At 33.6% G+C, this 13223-nt stretch overlaps 1 protein-coding gene across 20 annotated transcripts in view; it reads right to left on the reverse strand.

Moving 5' to 3' along the window:
* Positions 1 to 13223, reverse strand: part of LOC100160047 (CUGBP Elav-like family member 1) — a 193934-nt gene that overhangs the window by 11437 nt on the left and 169274 nt on the right. For 8 of the 20 annotated variants that reach the window (XM_029487507.1, XM_029487506.1, XM_029487509.1 and 5 more), the window contains 6 exons: positions 12579 to 12704; positions 10003 to 10253; positions 7038 to 7164; positions 5101 to 5307; positions 2165 to 2236; positions 731 to 760 (listed from right to left, as the gene is read on the reverse strand). In XM_029487507.1, the coding sequence (XP_029343367.1) occupies positions 731 to 760; positions 2165 to 2236; positions 5101 to 5307; positions 7038 to 7164; positions 10003 to 10253; positions 12579 to 12704 (813 nt within the window). The remainder of the gene's footprint in view (positions 1 to 730; positions 761 to 2164; positions 2237 to 5100; positions 5308 to 7037; positions 7165 to 10002; positions 10254 to 12578; positions 12705 to 13223) is intronic. The other 12 variants (XM_029487510.1, XM_029487508.1, XM_029487514.1 and 9 more) reach the window with 8 other exon arrangements.

Genomic DNA, 13223 nt, shown 5'->3' on the forward strand with positions numbered 1-13223 from the left:
ATTTACACAGTCTTAAAAATACCTTGTCAAAAATAGGTCAAATTATCAAGCATAGGACAAAATTATCCTAATAAAAGAAATCCAATTTACTGAAATTAAAACATACCTATGTTCTATATTATTTTATAGTAGAGTTTTAACATTTTGCAACAAAGTTTAAAAACTATAAAATCTTGTGATTGAATAATTTAAATTAATAAGTCATAAGTCATAACTAATAATAATAAAAATCTGCCACCAAAAGTGTAATAAATGTTAAATTATTACACTATGATTTGAAATTAAAGTGTTGAAACAGATTATTTACAAATAATAATATTTCTATTATAATGATCAAGATGCATATTAATTTTCAACTATATCAGCCTTTTTAATGTAGTCTAATTCAAATGGAAAAATAAAAGTAAAAATATTGATTGATTCAATAATTTATATTGTGTTCATTTTTTTAACCAAAAGATAACGAATGGGTGGTTAAAAGTAGTATTTATATGATAAAATCTAAAAAATAATAATAATCGAATATTCAAGGCAAAAACATATTAATTATTGTTACACCAAATAAAAATAAAAATCATGCAAATGCATTATACATTAAGCAAAATTAACTTAGAAATAATCAGGATACAAAACAAATACAGACACACAAAACAAAGTGGCCGAAGATAATTTCAGTAAAAAAAAAAAAATAGTATATGAATCGACATAAAACCCTGTAAAATAAACCAACCTGAACTACTTAGACTAGACGAACTGGACCCTAAAATAATAAACATGATTTTGATTTAATTATTGTTTCTTGAGATTTACTGTTTAAAATTAATTTGCATGGATATCTTATACAATCATATAATATTAAAACATACTTCATTAATAATGGCATAGCTTTCTCGACCGGTCAAAGTGACTTTTTTTTTAACAATATGCTTATAAATTGAGTAATATACCACAAGTTATAAAATAATTATTATTTTCAAAAATATTAGTCACTGGTAGGGTACTACTCGAACAGCAGACTCAATGTGTATTGCAAAAGGCGTGTGTATAAAAAATATTAGTGTTTAAAAACTAAAACGGTGGTCGTGGATTCCACACAGCAACACTATAATAAAATATTAAAGGTGACGGCACATTGAAAAACATTTTTGAACATTGTACGCTTATATTGTGTACCAGTTATTATTCCATTTTCCTCTAATAACTTTGTACTTCCATAAACTTGCAGACGACATTCAAAAGTTTTGAGGAAAAGCTCCGATGCGAAATTGCATTTCTAATTAATTAAAACATGGAGTATGATTTCGATCGACTGACATATAACACAATATATTATAATATACAACTATTGTAACTAATTTTCGTTCACAGTAGTGTATTAAATATTATTTTATGCAATGACCAGGCTCGTTAAAAATTTAACAACACACGTCGTTAATATTCCGAACAACATTTAGTTGAGTTGACAGGTCTTACGGATTTTTTTTTTTGCTAATTATATTAACTTCACCAATTGTTTAAGTCAATGTCGTACCTACAATAATATTGTGAAATCACATAATTGTTTTGAACAAAAAATTAAATGTATTATTTTTTCTTTTCATAATTTTCGCATACCATAATTTTGACTTGATATTTTAAAAAAATATATCGATTTAATTCATTATGATTTAATATATATATATATATATATATAATTAAATTATTATTATATGCATCAGAATAATGTATATTCAACCGTTTTATTATATGTTTAGTAAACAAATAATAAATATTTTAAAAAATCTCGAAATTCGGACATTTTTATTTTTATATTGAATAATGATGGTTAATAATAATTAGCAAGAGTTGATTTGAAATATTTCATTGGCCACTAACCTAGTTCAAAATCAGTATTATAAATAATATCATCGAAGTTTCGTCATATATCTAACGCTCAAAATTCGTTATTAATTCGTTATATAAAACTCAATGTATGACTATGTACAATAATAACCTAATAACATTAAAACCGGCCAATACACGGTCAATCGGATTGTGTATGTTACACCCACCAAACTTTATTAATTGAACGAAAGTCGTGTGATCGAGAAAGCCCCCCCCTCCAAAAAAAAAATGTATAAGATCGATAATAAAGTATAACAATAATTTATTAATGGTGGTTTACCTGTAGGCGAGACGGAATTTGCTCCCATCGCTGCCAACGTGACTAGATTCTGCATGTTCACAGAGTTGACTACTGGAAAATAAAAAAATGATTATGGTAAAACAATAACAGATACCACAAATATAACATTACATTATTATAGAACACGAGAACGTAATTTTATGAAAAACACACGCCAAGTATCGACGTGTCCGTTACCTGCTGCCAACCGATCATGAATAATAATTAATATAATTAACGGAAGCCGAGGGGTAAAAAAAAATGGCGCCGTTATGTCATATTCAAATAATAAATATAATTCGGTTGACGGTGACGACACAAAGTGACTGCCAAACGACCACGCGCTATACAAGGAAAACTACTTCCGGTTCGAGTATTATATGATTATTATTATTATCGTTGGTATTATAATTTTGCTGGTGCGCGTCTCCGGTTATTGCCGCAGACACGTATACGGCTATGGCACACACCAGGACTGTGAATTTAATGATTTAGCATATCGATGAATTTAATTCCGGATTAAAAATATTATGCGAAAAAAAAATGTTATCGAATAGTCATTAATTATTGCCATACTAAATGCAGAAACATATTTAGCATATTTTAGGCGTTAGTGTAAATAACCATTTATTTTTTGCATATTTCGTCATTTTTATGTGGTTATCCGAATATCCGATAGGTAGTTACAACAATAATTTAAAAAAATAAGATTAAACATTTTATTTTAGTAGTAGTAGTAGCGATACACATTCGATTGTAACAAAATAATCGTTTTTCCGGAGACCATACGGTGAACAAGAATAAGAGATCAATCAGGTCGGCTTGGTAGCAGGTTTATATTTTTATTTTCGTACGTTTGACTTCTCCATTTTCAGATTTCCGTCGCCTAAAAAGTAGCAATGTTGCCGCTTTCTCGTTTGTCAGGTTCTTTTCATCACCGCAAGAGGTTCTCCCCAATTAGAGGACATTGTACAGTGGATGGTTCATTGTGTTACACCGTATTCGGAGTTGGTAGTTTCATCCTTTATGTTCCATTTTATTAGTATAGGTATTTTACATCGTGCGACATCTGTTCTTAAGCTATTTAATGCCTTTACTCCCCCCTTCCACGGCTCCCCCAACCTCATAAAAATCATGTATTTCAGGCAGTTTTTATTTTATTTACTTCGCGGTGTTTTGTATTCTCATCTTCTTATCTGTTAGGTTATTTCTTTTTCTGGTGAGCTTTGTACTGGGTTGGATTGTGCCAATGAAGCTTTTTTTGGATTTAAGTCGATATATATCTTTGATTGTTGACGAGTCATTAATTCTTTATAACCAGGATTATGTTTACATTTAAATATGATGTTACAAGTATTTTTGTTAGCGAAATGACGGTTCGTGCAGAATTAGAGTAATCGTCCGCATCTCGTGTCGGAAAATAACGACAGTAGTTCCATTCCACGCAAAACCGGTATGGTTTTTCTATTTAATCTCATGGCCACGCAATGACCAATAATGGTATACCGATCACATATAGAACGAACTCGAATAGTGTAGGTTTTTAAATGTGTCATTTGCATAGTAATTCATAAATTATTGTAATTTTTCCTAATACTAAGGGGATCTTCGTTTAGGACTGTCTGCGTCAATAATCGCTCTTAAAAGCCAACGCGTGAAAAAGCTACTGTTTTCCAACTTTTTGTTCTTGGCTCTTGTCCAAAAATAGCAAAGCCAACGGTTTTAAATGCAGTCAGCACATATTATTACAATAGGCGTGCGGTCGTCACATGGTTGCCGCACTTGGAATTCGGGCGTACATTATTATTAGAAGCACATCGCGGCGACGACGATCATTTATAAGAAACACTGCACCGGTCGGTCGGACGGGAAATGTGAAATTTTTAAAAGGCTCGTTAAAAAAAAAGGTTACTGTGGGCGAAAAGGAAGGAAAGTAAAACCCTGTTTTTTGCCTTGCAGGTAAACGAGCGAAATGAAATACGTGTATAAAAAAAAGGTAGGCAGGTACAGAAAGTTCTAACGCCGTGTCATCCAAAATTAAAATAAATTTAAACTTCACGTTTGAACACACATATAAAATACAAATTATTTCACTAATTGTATATAATTTATTTTACTTTCTGTGCGTTAAACACGCTCGAAACTTAACTATACACTATAAGTACATACTACACAGTACTTATCTCGTCTCGGGGTTCTATTTTTATTGTACTCATGTAACAATACAATTTTTTTTATTTAAATTCACAATTCGTCACCAGTTATATACAATGCCATTGTATCATTGTGCTAAAACTTTAAACTTTAATCGTAATGTACCAAAAGCATACTAAACCTAAATGATTTCAACTGTAAAGAATATAATACCAATATAAATATAATATATTATTATACAGAGTTTCGCTAACCAGCATGAGTCCAACGACAGTAATTGGTGTGTTATTAGCTGGTTCATGATTAGAAAAGTACTCGACCTATTAAACAAGTAAAATTTAACCCAAAATAATACGTAAACCTAAACATATATAGTAACTATCATGATTTAACAATAATTCACTTGATGTCTAAATAGAAATCGTAATAGTAATTAACGTGGAAATAACAATCGTTAACATATATTAATTTTTGTTTCGATTTCAAATGCTTAAAACGGCATGACACATAATGCCCAATTGAATTGCAGAAAAGTAATAATAATTATATAACTATTATAAGTATTATAACTGTTGATTTTATTATTATTATTTTAGCTACCTATAACGAACCTAATCTAACCTGACCTATAACGATAGATCATATTATGGCCTGTTATACCTATATTATGATGTGTAATGTGTATTATTATGTTATAATAACAACAGATACGCAAAAAAACGTGAACACAACATAACAACATAAAAGCACTACACGATAACGAAAATACACGTTGTACTCACTAGGGTTTCCGACGGACAAATTGGCGAGCGTCGACAAGTTCTGCAAGTTTCCAGGGTTCAAGTCTCCCAGGCTCGGCGGCGACGCTGACAAATTCTGGTAGCCTGTATAGAAAGGATCGGTGTAATCTAAACGCCGAGGTGACATGGTATCTACATGTGTGGGATGGTAATGGGACGTCTGGACATGATACGGGGATTTGAGCGCACCTGAATATTGGGGGTCACATGAAATTAATGATATTTTACAACAAAAATTATATTAATAATAACGCCGGTTGTACAACAGTACATAGTACTATTATTCTATAGGTACCTATAGAACAGACGAATAATATGACACCACCACCGACAGTTTATTGAGCAACAATATAATATCATAAATATTAAATAGATTACATAATATTAAGTAGTATGTAATTAAAATGTAATATATTACAATTTACTAGAATACTAGACCGTAGGGATAGTATATCATAATGTATAAGGTAGATCATAGGTACCTAATAAACAAGTATTATATTACAGGTCCACGATAAGTAGAGTTTTGAATATAACGTTTAACTATACTTAAAACTTTGTGTAATATATATTATGTTACTTTAAAATATTGAAATTCACCCTACGACCTCATAAAACCAACCCATGTAAACGGATATATTTCCAACAGAATCGTTGTCGGTTAAAATGAGCGTGACATTTCAAAAAATAAATATACGGGGTGACCTATTTAACGTAATAAGACACTCTTCAACATTCACTAACGTTTTTGTAAATATTTCTATTTCATATTCAGTAGCAGAACATTATTAAAAATATTACCAATTTCGATCTATAAAAAACAAACTTCGAACAAGTAGTTTATTAGCTATAACTTATAATTAATAGTTTATGAGGTACAACTTATAAGAATTTTCAATTTTTTAGATGTGTGGAGTAGTCACCCAGAACTTTGAGGGACAGCTGCTTGTACTACTACCATTTCACTCACCATTCATCTAAAATATAAGCACTTATAACTCATAAACTACTCAGTACTCGTCCAAAATTCGATTTTTATGTACATCGAAGTACACCAAAACTATTCTGCTATGTAATGAGGAATTAAAAAAGTAAGATTTAAAAAATGATTCCGTTAAAAATATTTTTTTAAATATAAATTTCAAAATGTATAATGGTTTTTAAACTGCTAAGTGTTCTACGTTAAATGGATCATCCGGTATTAGACGTGATCGAGAGCATCATAATATAAATAATATGGTTTTCAATACATTTATTGCACTTTGACGGCTACGGGATGATTGCCGTTTATGTATTATCGAAATGGCATGGGCCGTCGGTAAAGAATTACGGCAATAAATGCTGATGTTCTTTTTACGTTTATAAAATGTTTTAAACGATCATCTGCTTTGGGTGCGTTCAATGAGAGATCGGTGGCGATGTATACTATTTACAGTCCAAGTTATTATGTTTTACATTCGTATGCGCGAACACGACGAATCATATTCGTAGTAGTAGGTATTCAAACGTTCAATCGTCGTCGTTGTATTATAATATGCGTTCCGACTGATAAGAAACAACAATATATTAAGTAGATATATAGTGAGTATCTGCGTACCGGAAACGAATAATATCGGAATGGAATACAATAACGTTTTAGAAAAATTTAAATAAAACGGTAAAAAAGTCGTAAAATTCAAAAAAATACATATGCTAGTGGCGATTTTTTTTCTCTACCTAACAATATTGCGGCCGCGAGTTTTCAAAAAAATGCGTCGTACACTCGTATACATAATAATATGTATTATAATATTATTATGATTAGTAATAACATATTGCCCACTCTTACGCGTCACATCTCACACAATACACCGGTAATTCGGCTGTACTGTAACATTTATACACGAACAAGGACCATTTATTACCCAAGAAAAACGCACCTGTGTTGCTGGTCAAAAGCAGATTGTTCAGCTGATGGTTGTTGTTGTTGTTGGCGGCCACAGCAGCGGCGGCAGCGTTCAGCTGGATCTGCTGGAGCACTTGTGACGACAGCGAATTCGTGTCATTCTGCGAATCATAAAAAAACGCAATCGTTACGCATCAACGGTAGCACAACGGCGCGTGTACATCACCGTCGGCCGAAACACTTCCACCACTATACACAGACCTGCAGTGCGCGCACCTTTTCTTTCGGAATTGTGGATGGTCGGTGCGGGGGAGGGGAGAAATATGGAAGGGCTGCCTCTTCAAAAGCGTTTGCCGAAAATCACGCGAAAAAATCCTATACCGTCGCGTTACATTATTATAACAATATGATGATGTATTTTTTATCACTCGTAGGTATGTGTTTTCAAGTTATCGGATGAAAAAAAATACCGGTTAAAAAATCGAAAATACATACAAATGGGGTGTAATATTTTGCAGTTTTCAAACAATACACGATTAGCACGTGTCAACATATAAAACACTCAATAATGTATTATCAATGACGTGCTAATTGGATCTGCTATTGTGTGTCTCTAATAAATTATCACGCATAGAAAAATTTTTTTTTCTGTATCAACAACATAAGTATGACAACAATGGGAAGTTGAGAAAAAGCTGCACCTCCGCACATACAGGTTTGATTTAAATTTTCCAGCACCACCGATTAGAGACAATTACTAAAATTGCGCCCACGCCCGATTGGTGTAGGTATAGGTACACGTCGGAAAAAGACGACGATATTAATAAGCAACGCAATACTAAAGGCAATACTACAATATTTAGATTAATGATGGAACAATATTTTTTATATTATAACTGTTACCGCAATGAAAAGGGCCCCGGGATCCACACATTTGTCGGTCGTCTTCTGGTCGGGTCGATTCGTCTGAAACGCGGAAAGGGCGAGGCGTGTTGAAATGTAATTTAGCGGAAAACGCGTCTGCGGTAAAAATCAATAAAATTCGAGTTTCGAAAGTAAACGCAATATATTCGTATCGTATTATAATAAATATATATATATATCAATCCAATCGTTTTACCCGGAGACAGAAAATATGTTAAACGATTAACGTCGTAAAAACGCTTTGCAACCTAACCTTTGTCGCCTACAGGCTTCCCACCATTTCGAATTCTACGAATCACCGTCATCCACCTCCTTCCGAGTCGCATACGTATGGTACTACAACTGCCTAACAAATGGGTTTTTAATTTAAAATTAAAGTAGCTGTTTGAAACGAACCAAAACCAATTTCGGAATAGTAAGCCATGTAAGTGTATATGAAATAATATATTACACATATTATATCATACATCATAATATTATATCATATATGGGTACAGGCGGTACAGCATACGTATAAAATATATTAAAATTACACATATGTGCAGGAGCGGACTGAAAAAATGTACAGGCCCCTAATTAATTTTGCACCCCGGACTGAAAATAGCCAGTCCGCCCCTGTAACATAATGTATCAAATATTCAATTATCACGGCGTGGAGGTTTCTCGCACATGTTGACCTATCACGCAAAATTAATTACCGACGAAAATGTCGAAGAAATTGGGAAGTTCTGATTTAACCGTCGACCAAATGGTAAATAAGATTTTTTTATAATTAACATAGTAAATCTCTGCGCAACGATGATTTCTGCTGAGACGTGTAACGACAAACTCGTTATCATCCGCTGGGAGAAGACATGACGACGGTCCGGAGCGTTTATAAAATGGACGAAATTATTTTGGCGAATTACCCGAACAGGCAAAATACTTTTACGGTCAAAGTTTTCGCGGAGTCGCTCCGAATCACCAAGTTTATTACATTGCCATTTACACCCACGGGAGCGTTCTGCAGGGGGTTAGTTTCAATACTAACTTCATAAAACGCGCATAAACACGGTGCGCTGCAGAACAGTTTATAAGTTTAATTAGAAAACGATTAGACGAGAGGAGGAGGAGGATTTGGTCGAACACCGTGCTGTGAGCGGATTTTGCAATCAACGCAGGCAAAGTGCACCGTGCATTAGTATAGGTAAAGGTATACGACGTAACGAGATTTCTGCACGATAAAGATGTTTGCAGCGTTTAAACACAATAAACACAATAATAATATAATAATATTATTATTATTATTAGGAACGGGCTAAAAGTCCGTTATTATATAATTATTCGCAAACCGTTTTAGTACACTGCTTCTATATTATAATATATAATCGATAGTATAATAAGTGTCACGTGAAAATGTCATTATCCCGATGTAAGGCGCCGCACAGGGTGGGAAATCGTGGGAATTCCCTTCGAAATGTCAACAGTTATTATAACACCGACGCAAGCGGGTGCCTCGAATGACTTTTTAAACTATCCGTGGCGTGTGTAGACGGATGAGATTACGTCGCGCATCCGAGGTGTACCTAACAAGAGGAATCTTACGGGTTGGTTGGTATAATATTAAGTTTTAACACTACGCACACGCACTGCAATGTATAATATTTACTGCAACGACGCGATATAATATAATATGTATACACGGTGCATGCATGATCTGGAACACGACATCACGACTTGTTTGAAAACGATTCGATCGTAAAACTATATAAAACCTTTCAGAAACACGCTGTACGCAGGCGATAACTTTGACGGTGCGAGTAAACACAGTCAACGAAAGGGATATAGACGTTAAGGTTTACCCGACGACGATGGACGACAGACATGCGACAGAAATGTAACGCCGCGGTAAGGGAAAAAGTTTTTTTTTTAAACGTGTCTGAAGCCATAGAAAATCTTAAAACGTTCTGAGTTTTACTCTCACGTATTTCCTTTCTGTCCACCTGCAGCGGGTACGAGAGGGTAGTTATAATACACGCGTTTTGTCGAAGAAAAATGGTCGCGAATAATCGTATCATATATTGTAATATAATTACGTTCATCTGCTGATTGGCCAGTACGCCGAGGGCCAAGTACTGGGCGGTGGGCACGCTGTTGCCTCCAGTCGCTGCCAGGCCCCACAGGTTTGCTTGCATCTGCTGCATGCGTTTCTGGTCCTTTTCCTTTTGGGTGTCGGCAAATTTCACCACCAGTGGACACGTGCAACCCTCCATGGTCTGCGAGTGATGCATACCCTTGATGGCTGCGATGGCGTTCTGTTTGGTCGTGTACGTGACGAACGCACAACCTGCAAACACCAGAATATTGACACCGACGGTCGATTAAATTGTATAATTTTAAAAAAATCATTCACCAACAGGTATCGTCGCGGATGACTGGCCTTGTTATGCAATACTAGCATACAGAGCTCATTGTTATTAAATGGAGTTTTTTTTTCAATACATTTCTACATAATAACATATTATCAACGAAACCATCGCGAATCTATAACTGCAGTAAGTATACGCTTCTCGGTGTGATGTAAAAATACCGCGTTATTTATATATATAATATGTATTTATTTTATACTTAAGCCCTGAACATAACACATTTTAATTCACAGTAAACCGGAATTCACAATACCCGGAATACATATAACAAAAAATCGAAGAAATTGTTCAAGTTTTTTTTTATGCAAGATTATTTCAAGCGAAATGTTAAATAGGTACCTTGTCGTATTAACGAACACATACAGCTTTCAAACTCCATACCCACATAGAAATATTTGAAAAAATCCAACAATTTTTAAAAGTTTGTTTGGTAATAAAATCCTGAACTGAATATCGAATAGCTCATTTTAAACTGACGCAATATTCATGGTCTGTAGGTTTGAAAAAAGCTGAAAGTTTAAGTTGTATATAGAAAAACATTAATTTTTATGAAGCGTGATTGCATGATAATACTATGCAGTACTACTGTTTAATGTTTAACCGGTGATCAACTTCATAACTAGTTAAGATTGAGAATTAAAGAAATCATCAAATATGAAATTTGATAATTAAGTATTTAAATCGTTTCATCGTATTAAATTATTTGTTTTTAGTTTAAATCTATCTAGCAGCTATCTCTTTAATAAAATACTACTAAAAAAGTACTACTGCGGGTTCCAACGCATAGTAAGTTTCTGAGCTGAACTATTAGCAAGTTAATGAAAAATGTATGGTTATACTAATCTCTTATTTATAGCTAGAATAACTTCATATTAATCTTGTATATAATATTATATCTTGTATATTATATTATAATGACTTTATCGAAATCGTTTTTAATAATACAATACTACATCTATAAGATACTAAAATAAAAATCTGTGAAAATTGCAACTGTCTGGGATGTTCAAAAAGTTGTAAATAATGCAAAAAGTTTAGTTCCTCAGTGGGAATCTAACGGGAATCTCCCACTGGGTTTCCTGCAGCGAGGGCTCGATTTTCAATAGTGTTTTGCCATTTTCTAAAAAAAACTACTGAAAAATTTCCGAAATAACCTAATACTAGTGGTAGCATATGTGTCCAAGTCCCAATCTAATATGGGTATATTAAACTTTCGGCACATCCATTTTATATACGAAAGAGATAACATCGTGAAAACAAAAACAAAAATAAAAGAAGTCACTATCATTGTAAATATCCAATATTATTCTCACCCTACTATTCTAAATCTAAAATAAGAATTTAAAGCAAACACCGAATTGTGTAAAGCTTTATTGAAAATATTATTTAATAATATACTATATATATTATGTCTGCCAGACAAGTATAATTATGTATGTATACATCAGTAATGGTATATTTTAATATACATGAAATGGTACATAGCAGTTGCAGCTTTTTGAACGATTGAAAAAAAAAAGATAATATTTTTTCATAACAGTGTTAGCCTACGACTCCGGTGGAGCACTTAGGAGAATAAGTGCCTGCTGGAGGAAATCTCATAAATATAGTGGCTCGGAAGCCAAAAATCTGTCCTCGGCGCAGTCTAACATGATATTAATTCATTTTATGACGACGAGCACAAACGCCGCCTCCAACTCGACTTTGGTAAACACTTACATTAGTTATTACACGATATGGTCGATGTTAAGATGAAAAAAGAAGAACCTTTATCGCTCACTCTATACAGTATGCGACCACCAACTATATTTCATAAGGACATTTAACTACACCACGATGGGTCACAACATGATATTAATATCCACGCGCAACTAATAAATACTAGTTAAGTGGAAAAAGTCATATATGATCATGCGCACTAAAATCGGAAATGAAAGATGTATGGCAACCAAAAAAAAAACCCCTGCAAACTACCATAAAAGTAGTATTATATTTGTGTACACACTATATAAATTATAATAAGTTAAAAGTGCCAAACTAATATAACGCAATAACAACACGTGTTTTTTATAAATTAAAAAAAAATATAATGTACAAACGCGTTGCACAGCGAACGGCCGCGGCAGCCATACCGTTTCGCTTAATTGCTACCTGTACGGTTATAATATATTTTATTTCAAACGCCATATTATATACCTACGTGTCGAGAATAGTATTTTATTTTCAAATGAAATATTCTTTACCTTTGCTAACGCCATTCGGGTCCCGGAGTACCGAACACTCTTCGATGGCTCCGAAAGGTTCGAACATCAGCCTGATGTCGGGTTCAGATATTTTTTTCGACAGCATTCCGATGAACAGTTTTCTTTCTGCAACAAACACGGAACATAAACATTAATAAATCCACTTCGTTCCTCTGATATAATATAGGTAGGTCAAAAAATATTATAATATAGGTTTCATCGTGGTAAAAAAAAAATCGCCCACTACAACCGGTATAGGAGGTACCTAATTTATAATGTTTTAAAATTCATCAAATCGGGAGGCGCGTTTAGCTTTGCCATCCCCCCTCCCAAAAAAAACCCTACTCTCATGACAATGTTTGAACGAAGTCTCAATAATAATATTATTATCACCGTCGCGGACGTTCACACGCTATATATTTGAACGGTCGGACGAAACGCGCATAAACGACAAACGATCAGTCGGGCAAGAGACCGTGAAAAACGTTATGCAATTTTATCGCTTCGGGTCCGCGCGCGTATGATTTATCATTGTACACACTTAGGTACATATAATTTATTATGCGTGCGTACAATATATATATATATATATTTATGTGAATAATGTATATGTATAAATGCGCACGTAGGTATATCGCGTCTACG

Source organism: Acyrthosiphon pisum, chromosome A1, assembly GCF_005508785.2.
Source record: "Acyrthosiphon pisum isolate AL4f chromosome A1, pea_aphid_22Mar2018_4r6ur, whole genome shotgun sequence".
Lineage (NCBI taxonomy): Eukaryota > Metazoa > Arthropoda > Insecta > Hemiptera > Aphididae > Acyrthosiphon > Acyrthosiphon pisum.